Consider the following 20,780-nt stretch of genomic DNA (forward strand, 5'->3'; position numbering starts at 1 on the left):
TCAGACAGACAGCTCAGGGCATAAGTTCTGAGCTCTAGGCTCAGGCCCCAGGAAATGCATGCTGGAAGATTCACTTCTAAGTCACATCAAGAGGGAAAGGACATATATTGAGGCTTGAGTGGGATGAAAGTATTCAAAGGAGGCAGATACTGTGGCTGGGGGTACTGAGAGAGTGTCTTCAGGATGTGGGTTTCTGGATTCTACTTATGGCCCCCCAGGAAACAATGAGCAAATCAATTTCCCTTTCTGTGCTATTCCCTTACTCTGTCCTCCTTTGTTTCCTCTTCCTCTAGAGGGATCTGAGTCCCAGTCCAGGCAGATTGATCCATGTAGCCAGCAGCTCCTAGGACCTCTGAGCAGGATGGGGACCTCCCTAGAGATACAAGGCCCCTTCTCTGGGCAGTCACACCAGGGAGTTCACTTGGCTATACTTCAGCTAAGTCCCTGACATCTCCCAGGGTTATTGTAGCACTAGATAGGGCTTTGGCATCTTGAGCACAAGATAATGGCCCCTTTCTGCAATTTCAGATGAGGGATGGCATATTCTTCCTTCCTCAAAGTTGTGTATAGAAGGATAGGATCTTGCAACAGGAAGGGACTTAGCTAGTTCATCACTCATTTCCTAGGTCGATTGATAGAAGACTGCCTTTCTTACTGAACACTGTGGCCAGAAAGCAGCCTTCCTTCCTTAGGGAGCTAAGGATCCTAACCACCACACACCCCCATTCCCTGGAGGATATACCCTTCCCAAACAGTGGCACACAGATCTCAAGGAGAGCTATTTCTGGCAAATAAGCAGCTGTGGAAACTCACATGCTGTCATCTGGGGACAGGCTGTCATTAAAGAAGGAGCAATTTTGACTTTCCATCTCAGCAAGCCTAGAAAGAAAGAGCAGAGGCAAGGAGAGAAAAAGGATGTGGGGCCTGCTTCCATCTCAAGGACTCTAATCTCACAATAGGATCATGGGCTTTGAGAGCTATCCCGACTACCCCCAAGTATGGGGCCTTGCTGGCTGCTGCGTATCCCACTATGCACATCCCCTGGCCCTGACTCCATTCTCCTTACCCCAACTGAAGATCCTTTCCCCTCGGACTTCCTACAACAGCCCTCACCCACCTCCCGCAAACCTGGTGGTACCTGCTGGCAAAATGCTCAATTCGGGAATGTGTGTCAGCGTGTGGCAACATTGGGGAAGAAGCCGGCCTAGAAGAAAGCAGCAAAGGCTCAGAGTACCAAAGACTGGGCAGCCCGTTTCCTCCTCCCTCTCCTGCTCCCTACATTATTGGCATGGGCACGAGCTGATGGGAACAAAATACAAAGAATGCATTCCAGTTTACTTCTCAGGCCAGAGTCCAGGTCAGGCCCAAGCTGAACTGCCTTACCACTAGTGGAATTTACCCTGGAACCTTCTCCTGGCCCACCTGGAACTCAGCCCCTTCACAGCATACGTCCAGGCTCAGCGAGGCTGCCTGCAGCCCCTGCTCAGCCACTGGTACTCACGTCTCGCTGTAGTCAGCCTCCAACACTGATTGTACAGGCAGATAACCTCGCTGAGGGTGTTTGCTGAAATAATGCTTGGAGCGAAATTTGTTCTTTAACGTTGTGGCAAAGTCCCTCATGTTCTCACTAGATGTGGTCTGAGGAGGAGACAGGGCAGAGGAATTGACCCTAATGCTTCCAGATATACTGGGCAGGTGTGGCTGCTCTTCTAGAAAAGACAGCATGCTAGGTAAGCTACTCTTTCTCATCCCACAACATCTTGCTCCTAGAAGAAGGTCTGGGAGGATATATGCCAAACTCTGAACACTGGTTGCCTCTGGGAAGTTGAACTGGAGGTGTGGGGGGCCAGGGTGAGGAGAGAGGAGGACTTTCATTTTACACTTAAAAATTTTTTTTTAATTGCTTCAGTTCCTCTAAAAGCAAAAAATAAAATAAAATAAAATTGTAGAGACAAGGGTCTCATTGTGTTACCAAGGCCAGTCTTGAACTCCTGGGCTCAAGAAATCCCCCTGCCTTAGCCTCTCAAAGTGTTGGGATTACAGGTATGAGCCATGGCACCTAGCCTTTGCCTTATACTTTATTTTATTTATTTATTTTTTTTTCTGAGACGGAGTTTCGCTCTTGTTACCCAGGCTGGAGTGCAATGGCGCGATCTCGGCTCACCGCAACCTCCGCCTCCTGGGCTCAGGCAATTCTCCTGCCTCAGCCTCCTGAGTAGCTGGGATTACAGGCACGCACCACCATGCCCAGCTAATTTTTTGTATTTTTAGTAGAGACGGGGTTTCACCATGTTGACCAGGATGGTCTCGATCTCTTGACCTCGTGATCCACCCGCCTCGGCCTCCCAAAGTGCTGGGATTACAGGCTTGAGCCACCGCGCCCGGCGCCTTATACTTAAAACACTTTCATATAATTTGAATATTTTATAAGGAGCATATGTTTGTTAATTTTTAAAATAGCTGTTCTATAAATTCTAAGGATGTAGAGGATGAACAGGTGGCAGGGGATTATCAGTCTACCAGATCCAGCCAGTTTTCTCTGTATGACTTTTCCAATGTTTTCTTTAAGATGATAATAAATGAAAAGTAAAGGGCATGGTCTTTGTTTCCCACTGGGCCTCACGTTTCTGTGCCAACAGGGTTTGAAGAGATGAAAGCTTGGACAGATGGACTGTGGGGAAACAGATTGAAAATAGGAGCGAGAAGGGGGAGAGAGAGCAGTGGTGGGAGCCGGGGATATGATCAGGGCTTTGAGAGAATCTGCGGGAACAGAAAAGGATAAAGATGAGTAGGGAGCAGAGTCGATGCTGGAAGATAAGCCCACAGCTGTGGGTCTTAAGCACAGCACAGGAGCAACTCTGTGGCTGGAGTGCAGGGATGCTGACCGACCTGGCTAAGGCAACTATGGAGGACAGAGTTACCAGGGAAAACCAACTGCAGTTTGGGGGTCCAGGTAAAGGACATACCTTGCTTTTTTCCCTCCAAGGGACTGAATAATTAGTTTGAGCACAAGCTTTGGTATTAACAAGCAGGGGTAGAAATAATGACAAAGCATCAGGGAAAGACTGAGTGACCCAGTACAGAGGCAATATAGGAAACCAGCCAGGAAAAACTCAAGTGACCGATGGAAGGCAAATCAGCTGCAACTGACTTGCTCTCTGTTTTTATTTATTTATTTTTTTTCATGAGACTTTTCTCTGCAGTAAAACAGTGAGTGTCCTTTAAAGGGCTGAGAGTGTCCTGGGCCAGCTGTGCCCAGGCCCAGTGAAGGAGAAGCTCTACTGGAAGAACAGAGAGGTCTGATTCCCCCAAACCAGTGAATCACCAGAGCTCCTTGGAGAGTGCTCTTCATGGGAGAGCAGAAAACAATGAGCCAGTGCTGGGCAAAGTGGATCAACACCCAGTGCCTGAGAGCTACCTACCCCTCCCACCCAGCCTGGAGGCTTCATACCGGCGTGTAATACTCCATGATGGGGTAGTGCAGCTTATTGCCTTTGCTGGCCCTGCCTGTCAAGAAGCAGGTCTGGCAGATGTCGACGTTGAACTGTTTCAGACTTCGGTATCTTGGGAGAGAAGAGATGTAGTAGGAAAGAGAATCCCATGTACCACAGTGACCTCCCTGCTGTCCCGCTAACATCAAAATACACACACTAGAAGGGGATGAGGCATGGAGCCATAACATGCCCAACCTCGTATACATAGCAGTGGCTGAGTTCTCAACAGATGAACAACTTTATTCTAGAGACCAGAAATCTCTATGAAATCACAAGGCCAGATTCCCAGGAAGTGTGGGAAACAGCATTGTCTCACCACCTTTGTTTAACGGAGACAGGACGGAAGTGGGGTCAAGTATCTCATTTTATCAAATGGCCTTCTAAACAAGGATGGCCCAAACAGGTCCGGGATCCCAGGGACCATCACCTACCCTGGAGATATTACACTTCCAATATGAAGGAAACTAACCAGTCTTGGCTAAGTTGGCTAAAGGTTATTTTTCCAAAGGTTGTTCATAATAATATACCTATTATTGCAGAATAAAGAATAGCCCTTCAGATCTACTTCCAAAGCCTGGCTGAACTGCCCAGACCTTGTAGTGCAGGACAGTGAAATGCCTAGACTTAGTGGAGTCATACGATATAATATCTAGTCTAGATCTACCACTAACTAGCTGCGTGCCTCATTTGCTCATCTTATGAAAAGCAGGGTGATTATAGGGAGAGTTGTGTGTTAGTGCTTTGCAAAGGTAAAAAGTTGAGTGTTTTATGATGAAAGTCAAATCCAGGATAGTGGCTGGGTACAGTGGCTCACACCTGTAATCCCAGCACTTTGGGAGGCTGAGGCGGGTGGATCACCTGAGGTCGGGAGTTCGAGAAGAGCCTGACCAACATGGAGAAACCCTGTCTCTACTAAAAGTACAAAATTATCTGGGCATGGTGTCACATGCCTGTAATCCCAGCTACCTGGGAGGCTGAGGCAGGAGAATTGCTTGAACCTGGGAGTTGGAGGTTGTGGTGAGCCAAGATCACACCATTGCACTCCAGCCTGGGCAACAAGAGCGAAACTCTGTCTCAAAAAAACAAACAAAAATCCGGGGTAGTAGTTACCTTTGTAGGGGAAGGAGGGGACTATAATCAAGGAGACCTCAAATATATTACAATAATGTTTTATTCCTTAAGTTGGTCATGGGTATAAACTGTGGTGTGCTGAGGCCAGCTCATACCAGCTCACAACAGCTGGCTGTTACAATTTCAGGGGTTTTCTAAGCCAGTTGTTAAATCTAGCCATTATTAAAATTTAAATTATATAAACTCACAATTAAATAAATTATATTACCAAAAAAAGGTAATAAATACTCAAAACTCATTACTTCCGAATTACTTTGCTATTCTTTATGATCTTGAGGTTACTTACATCTATTGTATCTACATGGTGGACATACTATATAAATGGTGTACAACTGAGTATCTCTTTCTGACTCTGCTCAGAGACCTCCTGCAAATAGCCTGATATCATTCACAGTGGGAGTACATACATCACAGAAACTAGCAAATGCTACAGATCAGGTTTCCTTTTTTCTTTTTAGAGAGTAGGCTGTGAAACATTTGCTGGCATACTATTAGTACAGAGGTGTTCTTACAGTATCTTCTATACATTTTTGTAGGTCCGTAGTACTTTATAATACAACTAAAACAAAATATTTCCTCACTTCCCATTTAAAAATAATTACACATTCTGCAATAGAAAGATTACAACAGTATATGATAATATACAATAGACTAGCTGTAATGATATAATAATTAGATAATACTTTATTTTATAATATCTGAGTTATATGTCAAATGATATGTTTATTATTATCATCCCAGCAGGTATTGTTTTCCCTACCTGAACCCCTTGATGGGGCACTGCCTACAGATAGAGCACTTGGCCTGATGCTTCACTTGCTCAGCAATGGTGACCCGATGCAGAACAGCCAGCCACACCATAGACTGGGGCTCCAAGTTAACCCACTCCAGGAACTGGGATGCTTCAATGACTGGCTTCCCAGTGCTCTGCGGAAGCAAGAAGACCAATGGGAATGATTAAGGCCCAAAGTGTCTTATCCCTAGAATGGCAGTCCTCAGAGGAGCAGCAGAACCAGCAGGGGCTGGGTTGACCTGTTCTCCAGACATATTCACCTTCTGCCCTGTGCTAGTTGAGCTGGCACCCTCCCCAACAGGACTGAGATTCTATTTTTTTTTTTTTTTTTTTTTTTTTGAGATGGAGTTTTGCTTTTGTTACCCAGGCTGGAGTGCAATGTCGCGATCTCGGCTCACCGCAACCTCCGCCTCCTGGGTTCAGGCAATTCTCCTGCCTCAGCCTCCTGAGTAGCTGGGATTACAGGCACGCGCCACCATGCCCAGCTAATTTTTTGTATTTTTAGTAGAGACGGGGTTTCACCATGTTGATCAGGATGGTCTCGATCTCTCGACCTCGTGATCCACCCGCCTCGGCCTCCCAAAGTGCTAGGATTACAGGCTTGAGCCACTGCGCCCGGCTAGGACTGAGATTCTAGAGCCCAGAAAACTCTCTGCCCCATTGTCCCATCCCAACAAAATCCCTTGCATCTGCATACTTCAGATCAAAAGCCTAGCTCGTAGTCCTCCTTCCCTTCTTCCCACCCTACCTGCAATCTCCCGTCCCTCCCCCACTCCCCAGTTCCATACTCACAAAACGGAAGCAACTACGGACACTGGGCTCCACGTTACTGCCCCCAAAGGCTGCCACTTCACCCAGCTGACGGGGCACCTGAATAGCCTCATGAAGCAAGACACCGAGATGGCGCTGGTCACACTGGCTGCCTGAGTTGGCCACTTGGCTGAAGAGGTCTGCTGGCCCCACCGTCAAGAATAGCCAACCCCGACACAGGAATGGCCGGAGAATGGTGTGAAGAGAAAGGGCAGAAAAGAAAAACAGGGAAAGAGCACAGCCTGAGCTAATGACTTTTGAAACTCGACTACATAGAGTTCTATCCCTGACCTTCTAGAAGCCTGAGTTCTAAAAAGAGCATTCTCTGAGTTCAGAGAGAAAAACCAGGCAGATACAAAGAGAGAATATCAGGGGGAGGGGGAGAAAGAGTGAGTGAGAGAAAGAGTGAGAGAGAGAAAAAGAAAGAAAGAAAGATATATCAAGTGCACTGTGTGTTAAAAGCAGTGCTAGACACAGATATGATACTGTTTGGAAAACAAATTCTTCCAGAAGCAAGATGAGGGTACGGGCTCAGGGACACCTGAACATGAGTCACAGTCAGGTTGTCATAACCTCTCCTGTTTATGTGGTCTGACACTGCAGTAATCTCTCAATTGTCCAGACAAACGGAAGGAAACACTGGGCATGTATAATCCAAAAAGGGAAGCTAATTCAAAACATCTGATCATCTAAAAATTATCTCTAAGTGGTTGTGCAATACACTATGATACTTATCTTTGTATATGGGTTTTTTAAGCCCTTCTAGGACCGTTCCCTTCCACATCCCAATCCAGCCTTAGCAAACCTCCTCAAGAGGTTATTCTCTGTCTGCTTCATACGTTGCCTAAGGCCTAGAAAATACACAGAAATAGAAGGCAGAGAGCCTAGGTTCGAGTTCTGGGTCCATTACTGACTAGTTGTAGAATCATGGGTAAGTCATGAAGCTCTCTATGCTGCCGTCTCCTTACTTTTTAAAATTAGAGATGGAGTCTCACTGTGTTGTCTAGGCTGGTCTTGAACTTCTGGGTTCAAGCGATCCTCCCACCTCAGCTTCCCAAAGTGCTGGGATTACAGGCACGAGCCACCATGCCCAGCCCAGTTTCCTTACGTTTAAATTGATGATAAATAATTACTGTTCATCCCATCGCAAAGACATGTTGAGAGAAATACATAATATCATAGCCATGAACATGTTTGGAAAAGTTCTCTTCCCTGTAGTTTTTCCAGACTGCTGTCATGTGTCTCTCTTCTGTGATCAGATATAGGACATATTCTTGGCCACTTGGATTATTCTCATCAGTGCTTTCTAAAAAATGCTTTCTGTATACTTCCATCTCCTCCTCTGGACTGTAAATGTTTGGAAGCAGGGACCATGTCTAACTTAACTTAGCATTCACCCCATTTAGCAGAGTGGTCAACACACATTAAGACTCAAAAACGAATCATGCTCCTTCTAAAAAGTTCGAAATGCTGAACATAAGATGGAGGATAGAGGGGAAAGCAAAGGTACTATAAGCCAGAGTGGCGAAAAACTACAGACAAATGTAGTGTCCACTTCCCAGATAATGGGGATTACTGTGTCCTGCCCATGTATAGAAAAAGTCGCTAGTGACATAGCTTGAGCTTCAGACTGGAAGAGGGCTGAGCCTGATAAGCCACAGGGAAATGAAACCAGAACATCAGGGCCCTGGGTACCTCAAGATGCCAACATAGATCCTGACTAAGTACTTCCATGAGATCAGAAGGAACGAAGCACACTGGAGTAACACTGGGGATAGTAATAGGCCTTAGGCCCTTCTTGTCCTTTGACTGTCATATGTCCTTTGCAATAACATGAACCAAGAAGCATCATAAGGTAGCCCAAGTAGCCCTCTGCTGAGTCATAAGATGTACCATCTGCTTATCTTACATCACTCCTCCTCCCTGCAACACCTCTCCCTCCACCCAACACCATGCCACACTTTGGAGTTACACTCACACTGAAGTTTTTCCTTCACTTCTGTACCACACAAGCATGCAATGCCAGTCTTAAAAGACAATGCCCGCATCTTTCCACTGCGACCACTAGGTTTAAAAGAAGACAGTAAGAACATGAATGTATGTAAAGGGTTAACATCTTGGCAATTATTTCCCTCACAAAGTTGATCCCAGCAGGGCCCTGCTCCAACCATGCCCCAGATTGAGCTGGGTCCAAGTCTACTATGGGAACAACACCTTTCCACCAGACCCACTTGAGATATCCCATTGAATTTTATCCTAGAGGCTTCCAGAGATGAAAGCCCTTACCTATCAAAAACATTGAGGAGCCAATTAAGGCTCATGTCCACACAGAGTGGCACGTTCACCAGGATGCCTCTTTCCTCCTCCAGCCGCTCATATAAAGCAGTCAGGCAGTGAATGACCTCCACCACATCCATCACGTGCTCACTGGCCTGCAGATCATGTTCACTGAAGATTTCCAGAGCTGTGGTTAAAGTTACTAGGTCCACTGGGAAGGAAAGAAGGGGAAAAAATATAGCCAAAAGCACAACCCTAGGGATTAAATAGAGAGATAAAGCCACCAGCATCACCAAATTTGATTCAATCTCCAGATCAACCATTTGCAAATATGATACAAGCTTGTCCTTTACTAAGACCCTCATCCAAGGAGGGAGAAGGCAGCAAAATGTCCCTCAAATTAACCCAACAGGTTTTTATACCCAATGTTCTTTGACATCAGTTTCAAAAAGATGGTGGGACATGAGTAAACTCATCTCCTATGTTGTACTAACTCCCAAGGGTTCAAGTCTCATTTTAAGTTTCTCTGCCTTTACGTGAGTTTCAACTGCAAATAAGTTTGTCTATGAATTTTGTCCTGAGAACCTAGACACCAGCAATGAAGGCTCAGGCATGGCTGGGGAAATGTGACATACATCAAGAGGACATCTTATTTACCCCCAAATGCTGGCTCAGCCTAGCTAGACATGCCTAAGCCAGGAAGCTTGAATGAACAGTGTCTCTGAGAAAGGCCAGAAGGCATATTATATCTGCAGCCACTGTTTCCTAATCACTGATACTTGCTTCAACAGTTTTGCTGCTACATCCAATAACCCCAAGATGGCAAATCATGGGTTGGGGTACTTCCTGTCACAAAGTAATTGCTTGGTTATGCATACTGAACATGGGAAAAGGGTCAAGGAGGAGGTTAACAGTGGGGTTAATTTGGAAACACTTCTGGGATTTAGCGAGAGTAGAAGGGAACTGCGAAGAGCAGAAGTTGACAGCTAGCATATTGCAAGCTTTGGAGAGTTTTCACCAAGCCAATCAACAGCCCTGACCAAGCTGGGACGAAAATGAGAAACAGCGGACAAATGAGGAACAAGAGAGGGGTGGTGAACGCCATACGGAAGTGCAACAGGAGACGTACAGCGCAGGGCTTTCTGGACTCTGCGGAGCTTCATGGCAGTGCGATAAGCTGAGAACTTAATGTTGTTCAGATCGGCTGTAAAGAATGGAGAGAGATCCACTCAGATCGGAAAAATTCAAGTTAAAGCCACAATAAGATACCATTCTACACCCACCAGACTAGCAACGAATAGAAGTCTGACAATAGCAAGTGTCAACAAGAATGTGGATGAATGAGAACTGCCAGTGAAAGTGTGAACTGATACAATCATCTTGGAAAACAGCTTGGTATTACCTAGTAAAACGGAACAGTCATATATCCTACCACCCAGCCAGCTATATATCCCAGAGCAGTGACTCGTAAATGCTTTTTGATCAAGACTTACAGTATCAAATTCATTTTATAGCATACATGCATATATGTAAAAATAACTAAATCAAACATTTCAGGAAGCAATTCCTCACTAGATTGCATAGAGCGAAAACAACAAAATTAATACCAACTATGACTCTTGCTAAGGATCTGTTGCTTGTTAATATTTCCTGGTTTATTTCAATTTTTTAAAATGTTTGTCACCATACACCAAAATGATGTTACGACCTGCAGATTGAAAAACATGCCCCAGAGAAATCCTTGCACACATGCACTGGAAAACACATACTAGAACCTCCTCAGCAGTATCGCCCTTATTAGCTTCAAACAAGAAATGACCCACGTGTCTGTCAACAGCAGAATGGATAAAGAAACTGTGCTACATGCAATGGAATACTCTACAGTGGTGAAAAAGAATGAACTGTAGTCACGTGCATCAGCATGGATAAAATGTGCAACATAAAGATGAGTTTCTGTTAGACAAAGATAAGGAATGCAAGAGTCACACTCATCACAGCCTGGACAGTCTTTCAGAGCATCTGTAAGAATAATTCATTAATGCATTGATAACATGGTCCGGGGGGAATGTAGAGCCTCCAGTTGAGAAAGGTGCAGAGGGCAAAGGCAGGAAGGCTGTTGGAGAAACGATGACACTCATTCCCTTTCCCACCTGCTTAATGACTGTGATTCTCTTCTATTCTTTTCTGAACTACTTTATTGAGGTATAGCTGACATACAAAAAGCTGTACAGATTCAATGTCTACAAGTTGATGAGTTTGGAGACAAGCATACATCTATGAATTCATCACCACAATCCATGCCATTAGTACATCTATCACTTCCAAAAAGTTCCAACTACCCTCTTCTTTGTTTTTTTTTCTGTAAGAACACTTAACATAAGATCTACCTTCTTAGCAGTTTTTAAGGATGCAATCCAGTATTGTTCAGTGTAGGTACTACAATGCACAGTAGATCTCTAGGACTTATCCTAGAGATTGCATAATTGAAACTTCTTTGTACTCTTGACCAATATTTCCCCGTTTTCCCCTCCTCTCAGCCACTGGCAGCCACCATTTTACTCTCTGCTTCTATGAGTTTGACTATTTTAGATTCCTTGTATACATGAGATCATGTAGTATTTGCCTTTTGTGTCTGGCTTATTTCACTTAGCACAATGTCCTCCAGATTCATCCACGTTGTTTCAAATGGCAGTATTTCCTTCTTTCTAAAGGTTGAATAATATTCCATTACATGGATATGCCACATTTTCTTTATCCATTCATCTGTAGATGGCCATCATAGGACAAAGGCAGCTGTGTATATGCCCGCCCTACACAGGAAGCCCACATTCTTACCTAGGGTTTGGTATAACTCTGTCATCTTGGGATGGTCCCAGCATGTGGTCTGAGCCTGGTGGCTACAAACAAAAGCATCAATAGCACCAGCATCTATACCACCCACCCACCCTCCCACACAGGTGTGCACACCACTCAGTGACAGGTTGGATGCAAAAAGCTGCAGGATTCAAGGGTGAACCCAAGATGCCAAAGCCCGAGGGTTCACCTTTACCCAGGTAGAATCTTGAGATCTTGAGATGAGTAGGAGAAAAACCGAACTGGATGGAGGAATCCCAACAGAGTGACAAGGACAGGTAGCAAAAAGACAGGAGAGGGAGGGGGTGGGCAGGTAACTGACCCGCTTCTGATTCAGGTGGTCACTCACTTGATGTAGTAGGGAACTTTATTGGGTGAAATTGCTCTTTCCCAGGGAACCTGGACAGAGGCTGGTAAAGGAGAAGAGAAAGAGAAAACAAGCTGGCCACTAATGCTCTTCAGGGCCCTAGCCGCTCCCTTGCTCTATCCTCCCAAAGAGGTGCTCAAGCCCAAAAGGGGATGTCTGAATTTAATTGCCAGCTGTTAACAGCCTCTAAGGGTGGGGAAAACACTTCTAATTAACATACTTCTCTCCCTGATGTTAGGGCAAGGCAAGGAGAAGAGGTTGTCACTAATATCCCAACATACCAGAGATGTGGCAACGACAACAGGAATACTTGGCCTTGGCCACCCTGACAATCTTCTCCCTGAACAGACTACCATTTCTACCTATCAGCTGTAGGCAACTGGATTACTCCTATGGATATGAAGCCGACTCCTTTTCCTCTTACGGCTCAAAGCTCTTCCCCTAGAACAGGCGTCCCCAGTCTATGGCCCGCGGGCCGCATGCGGCCCCCTGAGGCCATTTATCCGGTCCCCCCGCCGCACTTCAGGAAGGGGCACCTCTTTCATTGGTGGTCAGTGAGAGGAGCACAGTATGTGGCGGCCCTCCAACAGTCTGAGGGACAGTGAACTGGCCCCCTGTGTAAAAAGTTTGGGGACGCCTGCCCTAGAAGGTGAGGCTTCTCTGTCCTATAGGACTGTGGGGAATGGTACTGCCCGTTTCTCTCTCTCTCTCATGAGGAACTCTGGAAATTCATGCCTCTCTCTGCCTGTGTCTTTATCTTTTGGCTCTTCCAGCAATGGCTCAGGTTACATGGTCAACGTACTCACTTCAGTTTTGCTGGGTACAAGAATCCTCTGCCTGCAGGTATAGCTGTATGCTGATGATTATAACAGCAACAACTTTAACCACAGTTAACATTTACTGAGCTCCTACTATGTGTCAGATACTATGCTCCTTGCTTTGTGTGCGTATCTCATTTTCCTCTCTGTATATTCTCACCATCTCCACCACTACCAGCCCCCCAATCTGGGCCACTACAATCCCTCACCTGGATTACTGCAATGTACCTCCAAACAGACCTCCCTGTTCCTACTCTTGCTCCCCAGTAGTCTCTTCTCAACACCTTGACTCTGTTGAAACATAAGGCAGATCATGCCATCCCTTTGCTCAAACCCTGCCAGTGGTTCTCCATTGTATTGAAAATAAAATCTGAAGTTCCTCCCATCATCTACAAGACCTTACATCAGGCGTCCGCAGACTTTTTACACAGGGGGCCAGTTCACTGTCCCTCAGACCGTCGGAGGGCCGCCACATACTGTGCTCCTCTCACTGACCACCGATGAAAGAGGTGCCCCTTCCTGAAGTGCGGCGGGGGGCCGGATAAATGGCCTCAGGGGGCCGCATGTGGCCCGTGGGCCATAGTCTGGGGACGCCTGACTTACAATGCTCCGGCCTACCCTCCTCCTCTGCTCTCTGCTCTCCTTGCTGTTACTTGGGCATATCCCTTCCTTAAGGGTGTGGCATACATTGTTGCCTTTGCCTAGTATGTTCTTCCCTCAACTATCATCCCGGCCGGGCGCGGTGGCTCACGCCTGTAATCCCAGCACTTTGGGAGGCCGAGGCGGGTGGATCACGAGGTCAAGAGATCGAGACCATCCTGGTCAACATAGTGAAACCCCGTCTCTACTAAAAATACAAAAAACTAGCTGGGCGTGGTGGCGCGTGCCTGTAATCCCAGCTACTCAGGAGGCTGAGGCAGGAGAGTTGCCTGAGCCCAGGAGGCGGAGGTTGCGGTGAGCCGAGATTGCGCCATTGCACTCCAGCCTGGGCAACAAAAGCGAAACTCCGTCTCAAAAAAAAAAAAAAAAAAAAAAAAAAAACTATCATCCCCACAGTTCATCCCTTCACCTCCTTTCCACCTCTGCTCAATTGCTACCTTCTCAGTGGGACCTCTGCTGACACGCTGCTCAAAATTGCAACACCTCCCCGCTGAAGTCCAGTGCTCCCTATCCACGCCTTCCCTGCTTTATTTTTTCCCATAGCCCTTGTCACCAAGTGACCTTAGATATATTTTACTTATTTGTTTGTGGTCTGGTTTCCCCAGCTAGAATATAAGCTGTCTAAGGATTTCTGTGTATTTACTAACTGATGCAGCCCCAGTGCCTAGAACAGTATCTGGGCCATAGAAGGCCCTCAATAAATATTATCGAAAAAATAAAGTCATTAATTCCCATAACCTGATGAGCCAGGTAAAATTTTTTCCCTCTTTTTAAAGATGGGAAAATTGAGGCTCTGAAAGAGTAAGCTATTTTTTTGAGCTGGCACCGCTCAAAAAAATAGGGTGAGATGTTGTGCCTCAGACCCAGATCTCTCTGATTTCAGACCTTTTTTGTTGTTGTTGTTGAGACAGAATTTCACTCTTGTTGCCCAGGCTGCAAACTCTACCTCCCAGGTTCAAGCAATTCTCCTGCCTCAGCCTCCCGAGTAGCTGGGATTACAGGCGCCCACCACCACGCCCAGCTAATTTTTGTATTTTTAATAGATGGAGTTTTGCCATCTTGACCAGGCTGGTCTTGAACTCCTGACCTCAGGTAATCTGCCTGCCTCAGCCTCCCAAAGTGCTGGGATTATAGGTGTGAGCCACCATGTTTGGCCAACAGGCTATTCTTTTAACTGCTATAGCACACTGTTTTATCCTTACTGCTTCTCAGATGTCAAGGTATACTGGGCCCCCACCAGGGCCCCAGGGGATAGCAATAGACTCTTCAGGAAGATGGCTGAGGTTCTGCTAAGTGGAGTCCACTTTGGTTCACGTACAGGAGAGAAAGTGCTGTGACCCAGGCCCAAAGTCCCGATGGGCATCCTGGAGCTGCTTAAGCCTCTCACTAACTGATACCTATGGAAAGAACAGGGTGAGGTCAGTAGATTCATTCCAGCTATTTAGAGTGGGATCCCCAGGTGCCTCCAGGAACCTTTATGAGCTCCCTCAGAGGCTGGCTTTTCTCTCGTTCCAGCCTCTCCCACCGTTACCCGACTCCTAGCCATCCCCCAGAATTCCCAAGGGTCACAGCAGAGCATCCCTAATTCCAGGCCATAGTCACTCTTCCCCTGTCCCTGTCTACCCTGAGTGCCCAAATCCAGAAAGAATCCTCTACATTTCAATCACTCCCTGCAGCTTAGAGGTTGAAAAGCCCATTCCCCGGCCCCACATTCTCCATTCCTCTTTTCCCATGCAGATCCCATTTCAATACCCCTGAAGAAGTTTCCCCCAGGCCTAGTTATACGGAGGCACCTCCCCATGGTTCACTCCAGGCTGCTCTTCTACCTGTAGTTGTTTCCATCGGACGTTGATCTGTTCCAGGGCCTGGGAATTCTCCATTGACAAGTGCACATCAGAAATGGCCAGTTGGTGGGCCAGATCATTCACTAACTTTACGCCATCTTTCATGGGGGAGAATTCTTCTTTGAATAGCTGGAGAGCCAGGACCCAAGTCCCACAGCACACAGAGTGGGAAAGAAGAACCATTAGTCATTCACCCCTACTCTTCCCTCTTCACCTACACATTTGGTTTCAGTAACACAGCCTAGTGCTTGTCCATTAGGGCAACCAGACTAAGGAGTGAGTGGCCACTGTCCTTATCCTCTCCCTCTGCTCCTCTCAGAAAACACCAGGAAAAGAGAAGAAAGTAGAAAAACAGAAGAGACTCGTGCCAAACCAACCCCAAATCTAGCCCATAAACTGACAGCAGCTCAGTTGTAGTCCAGGCCAACAATGGAGTCTCAGCAGCGGAAACATTGTCAGGGTCTGGGGAGAGTGTCAGGTCTTAGGATGGACTGTAGCCAGTGGAGGGGGGCTGCATACCTTAAGAGCCTGGATGTGCTCTGGGAGTGAATCAATGAAGAGATCCCCAATGGGCTCCCAAGTGGCTCGGACGCCCTCAGCTTGGGTCAGAGTAGTGCTGAGTTCCTCCATTGCCCCTTGGATCTCCAAGAGCTGCTCCAGAGTGCGCTCAATGTGACGGTGCTGGTCCACACAGCGGGCTGTCAGCTTCTCCCATAGCTCACTGGCCACTGTCGCCTGCTTCCACACAAAGCGGCTGAGATTCTGGATCCGCTGTTTAGGGGAGGTATCTGCAGGAAGAGGCAGGAAGCCAGGTTGGGCCAACCAGACAGGGTCAGCCCAGAGAAAGAGACAGAGACAGCCCTTTATAAAATGTGTGTGCATGTGTGTGTGCACATATGGGCATGTTTGTGCATATATTCATATACACACAAATACATATTTTTCCATGGTTAAGTTCTTTAATTCATTCACATTTTTTAAAAAGCTGCTTATTTTTAAATCATAAGCAGATATAACTAATAACACGGAGATTTCATGTACTCTTTACCGTTTCCCTAAATGATAACATCTTGCAAAACTGCAGTACAATATCACAATCAGAATATCGACATTGACATAATCTGTCAATTTTGTCACAGGGTCCCCAGTTTTACTTGTATTCATTTGTGCGCGCATGTGTGCGTACATGTGTGTTTAGATCTATGTGATTTTATCACGTGCGTTGGTTTACATATCCACCACCACAGCCAAGAGACCATATCGGTTTTTCCCACTTACCGTATCATAAAGGACTTCCTCAGATTTTAAAACAGTAGGAAATGAAAAGGTAAGACATTTTAAGAGGTATAGTGAGGCGAACCATCTAGAGCCCTACTCACATGACCACGGAATGTGATTTTGCATTAGTTTCTGTTGCCCACTTCCATCCAAAGGGAGGCATTTTATGAAGGCCCAGCCCAAGAGAAGTTGGTATAAAGTCCCAGCTTTTCCACCTAGGCTCTTAATCTGTAGATTTCTTCTTCCCTCAGATCTCTCCTCAGAAGATTCAGAGCCCCAGAGCCCCAGGCTAACTAGAATTGTGCTGCTTTCTCTAGAGCTTCTCCTATCTGAGGCCCATTGGGCATCAAGTTAAGTTCTAGCCATCCCATTGAGGGGCCAGAAATAAACTGAGAGGGCATGTGGCATTGACAAAGGTCTCAATTCATGAAGGGGCCTCTCAGGCTATTCACAATCTATTTCAGAGGGTTGAGGATTCTTTTTGGAGAAAAGGGCTTGCTGGACCACCACTCAGATCTAGTCACTATGAATCCCACCCTGCTGCCCTATTTGAATCTAGACCAGAGTGGCCCTCTCTACCAAGGGAAGGGGCTAGAAGTCATCGGAGTCAGTATCAAACAGTCACAGTTGGCTAGGCGCAGTGGCTCCTGTCTGTAATTCTAACACTTTGGGAGGCCAAGGAAGGCGGATCGCTTAAGCCCAACAGTTCAAGACCAGCCTGGCCAACATGGCGAGACCTGGTCTCTACAAAACATACAAAAATTAGCTGGGTGTGCATAGTCCCAGCTACTCAGGAGGCTGAGGCAGGAGGATCCCTTGGGCCTGGGAAGTCAAGGCTACAGTAAGCCATGCTCACACCACTGCACTCTAGACTGGGTTACAGAGCGAGAGGCTATCTCAATAACGAAGACAAAAACCAAAAAAAACCCAGAGTCATAGTCAATTTTCCTTTCAAAGGCAATCATCACCTAACTTTTTAGATTTTATAAAGGTTTATTATTCACTTGTTTGCATGTCCCTCAATGTTGGAATAAAGCAGTTTTTTAAAAAATTATTTTTATTTTATTTTATTTGTTTTCAGAGTCAGGGTCTTGTTGTGTTGCCCAGGCTGGAACGTAGTGAAGCTCACTGCAGCCTTAAACTTCTGGGCTCAAATGATCCTCCCACCTCAACCTCTCAAGTAGCTGGGACTATAGGCACACACCACAAAACCTAGCAAATTTAAAATAAACTTTTGTAGCAATGGGGGTCTCACTATGTTGCCCAGGCTGGTCTCAAAATCCTGGGCTCAAGTGATCCCAAGCCTCCCAAAGAGCTGGGATTACAGACGTGAGCCACTACACCCAGCTACCACTATGCTTTTAAAGGACATATTGGTACTTTTATTCACTGAGTCAATTCAATTCATTTGAGTGGTATTTTTTTTTTTCTTTTCCAAATCTCATTCAAAGGCCACACATGCTGCTCCAAAGAGCCACATACAGCTCTGGGCCGCACAACTGCTGATCCCTGCCCCAGGCTATATTCTCTTGGCTTTTTCCTGCAGTAGGAATCTTGCTTCTCCTCAGCTTTGAATGGACTCCTGGGGGAAACTATCCTCCTAGATAATAGATCAGAGTATGAGTTTGAGGAAGGCAGGAGGGTGTCTGTTCAGCAGTACATAGCTCAAGAAGAAGTGGGAAACACAGAAGACCACCTACCTTTGCTCTCAGAATGAGGCTCCTCTAATTCCTCAAATGGGTGTTGGGACAGGAATGCCTGAGCTGACTCCAAAACAGAATAGATGTAGGGGCCCCGAGACTTGACTTCTTCCATAAAGGCCTATAAAGTTTAAGAATATGGTCAAGAGGAAAGGAAAGTCTTTCAATCACTTTACATTCCATCCTGCAATTGACAGCCTTTCTTCTTCTCAGTGCGACTTGATTCTTGGGCATTATCAGGTATCTTTGGGCTACCTGGACAAAAAAGATGAGCAATCCTCTTAATAGGCAGAAAAATAACTCTGACACTGGAAGGGCTGTTTCGTATGAAATTTGTCTGTCTATGCCACAGGGTAGGGAAAAATTGGGGATCTTGGTTCTCCAGAAGACTCAGAAAGCTTCCTGTAAGGGTCTTAAGGAAATCAAAACCAAGATAGGCAGGATTTATATTAAAATTATAATAAAATTTTTGGTGGAAATATATACAGAGTACACAAATTAAAAGTGTACATCTTGATGTAACCAGTACTGAGATTATGAAACAGAACTCTACCAGCATCCCCCGTGGCCCCTGCTGGTCATTATCTCACCTTCACACCCCACCCCTCCCTCCCTCCCCTCCCGACAAGGTGACCACGATCCTGACTTGTAAAACCACTGATTAGTTTTGCCTGTTTTTAAACTTCGTGTAAGTGGAATCATACATTATGAACTCTTTTTGTATCTGGCTTTTTTTCCCTCAACATACTGTCTGTAAGATTCACCCATGGGGGAAAAAAAAAAAATTCACCCATGCTGTGGCATGCAGTTATAGTTTATTTTATTGCTGTATTATATTTCATTCTGTAGTCATTTTAAGAAGTATTTTAACTACAGTAGTAATATATATCACGGAAATACTAGAAATTTGAGAAAGATATGAAGAAGAAATTTAAGAACTCTAATTTTAATACCTAGAGTTAACCATTGTTAACATTTTGATATAGTTCCTTCCTATGCTGTTATATGTCTGTAAACATCACACTACATTTTTATACACTTGAGGTCAACTTGCACTTAGTTTTGTATCCTGTTTTTTCACTTAACATTATATTATGTTCATTTCCCCATGTTCCCATTAAAAATCATGGCAGTATTTTAAGGGAGGTCAGAATTTGATGAGAAGGGCAGAAAGAAAATATTTGACTTAGGCTGTGGTATGCTAGCCACAGACTAGTAGGACTGCATACAGCTTCCTATTCGTTTATGTGTCTAAGCAGAGCTGGGTGTCTGTCAGGGTATTGCAGAAGGGATTCCTCCCCAGCTGAGAGCCTATACACCACGGCTTCTCTGATTCTAACCTACCGCATGTGTCTCCTTCTCCTGTTGCACCAGGGCCACATCTCCTTGTAGGGGCAGCTGAGCTGACAACTCCTCATCCTTTTGGCTGAGCCAGTCAATAATCTCTTGAAGAGGGAGCTGAAGCTTTCCACTGTGGTCTGAGAAGGCCTCTAGGCGAGCGCTACACACAATGGGTAAAACCAGTGATGTTCAGTCTTATTAAGTGGCAAAACATTTTTTTTCCAAACTAAGTTATGTGGAACCTTAATATAGAAAACTATTCCAAGAGGAGCTTTTCTGGTTCAAGTGGGAGGAGGCCTGGGGTCTTTCCTCTTACTCACCCACAGAGGTTCCCAAAGCACCTCCACATGGAGCCCAGTACTAAAACCATGGTAGAACCATGGGTGTGGAGGCATCCCAAATTTGAATGGCTTAAAATGTCACTCTGTGGATCTCAGTTACTTCAGTTGCATGCTAAATGTCAGGCTGAGAAGGGGAGGAAACTGAGCAAAGGCATTAGAGGTGACAGCTATCTGGTTCCCCTCTTGCTCTGGTAGAATTCAAGTCACCCCAAACTGCTCATCCATAGAGGCTGTTCTGAACTGCCTTCTGAGCAGAGGAGGATTCAGGAAGCGGAAAGGGCAAGTTGGGTGGCTGAGTTAGTCATACACGTGTGCAAGGATGCATACGAATATAACAGCCCGTGCGACCCAAAGGAATACTGGCTAGAGGTCTGAGATTTGGAAACAGAAAAATCTGTACTGTATAATCATCTCTGTCTGCCCTCCCACCCCGCTGCCCTCCAAATGAACCATGGTAGGAAGCTGGAGGCTGGCCAAGGATGTGTGTAGCCATCAAGCCATTCCCCTTGGCTGACAATAATAACTAACTTTATTCATTGCCACCCCCGCGACCACCACCAGCACCACCTAGGCCAAGATCTTTAACTAAATTATTGCTTCAACTAATTCTTACAACAACCTTACCAGGTAGGCATTCCTATTGCCCAGAAAGGGGAAACAGATTCCCAAAGTTCACACAGTTAAGTCACTGACAGAGCTATGATTTAAACTCAGGTTTCCCTGACTCCAAAGCCTGCATTCTTTCAACACATTCACAATGCGTCACCCCGACCAAAGCCCACAAGAAGCCAGAAACATGGACTTTGATGATAGAGGGTGGAAAAGAAAAGTGGCAGGCGTGCACAGACGGCCATGGGAAACTGATCAACTGAGAAAGAGATTGCCTTTAGGCTCTTACAGAACTACCCTTAGTTTGGGGAGAAATATGTGGGCTGCAAACTTATGGATAGAACGTAAAAGGATGGGGAAGTGAACAGATGAGACCTACCAAGATGTAGGACAGCTATGAGAGGAAGAGGAGAAGGGAGCGATCATCCCCTTCATTTATGCATTGGCACTTTTAAGTTTAGAGA

General features: G+C 45.8%; 1 protein-coding gene across 2 annotated transcripts in view; it reads right to left on the reverse strand.

Annotated features, from left to right (window-relative positions):
* The window catches only part of DRP2 (dystrophin related protein 2), a 46,639-nt gene that overhangs the window by 8,022 nt on the left and 17,837 nt on the right, over positions 1-20,780 (reverse strand). For both annotated transcript variants that reach the window (XM_074392290.1, XM_074392291.1), the window contains 16 exons: positions 19,370-19,526; positions 18,026-18,146; positions 15,567-15,835; positions 15,030-15,176; positions 14,522-14,600; positions 11,708-11,768; positions 11,341-11,402; positions 9,635-9,709; positions 8,515-8,716; positions 8,207-8,292; positions 6,211-6,368; positions 5,386-5,552; positions 3,452-3,563; positions 1,502-1,638; positions 1,139-1,204; positions 814-879 (listed from right to left, as the gene is read on the reverse strand). In XM_074392290.1, coding sequence (XP_074248391.1) covers positions 814-879; positions 1,139-1,204; positions 1,502-1,638; positions 3,452-3,563; positions 5,386-5,552; positions 6,211-6,368; positions 8,207-8,292; positions 8,515-8,716; positions 9,635-9,709; positions 11,341-11,402; positions 11,708-11,768; positions 14,522-14,600; positions 15,030-15,176; positions 15,567-15,835; positions 18,026-18,146; positions 19,370-19,526 — 1,965 coding nt within the window. The remainder of the gene's footprint in view (positions 1-813; positions 880-1,138; positions 1,205-1,501; positions 1,639-3,451; positions 3,564-5,385; positions 5,553-6,210; positions 6,369-8,206; positions 8,293-8,514; positions 8,717-9,634; positions 9,710-11,340; positions 11,403-11,707; positions 11,769-14,521; positions 14,601-15,029; positions 15,177-15,566; positions 15,836-18,025; positions 18,147-19,369; positions 19,527-20,780) is intronic.

The sequence above is a fragment of the Saimiri boliviensis genome, chromosome X, assembly GCF_048565385.1.
Source record: "Saimiri boliviensis isolate mSaiBol1 chromosome X, mSaiBol1.pri, whole genome shotgun sequence".
Taxonomy (NCBI): Eukaryota; Metazoa; Chordata; class Mammalia; order Primates; family Cebidae; genus Saimiri; species Saimiri boliviensis.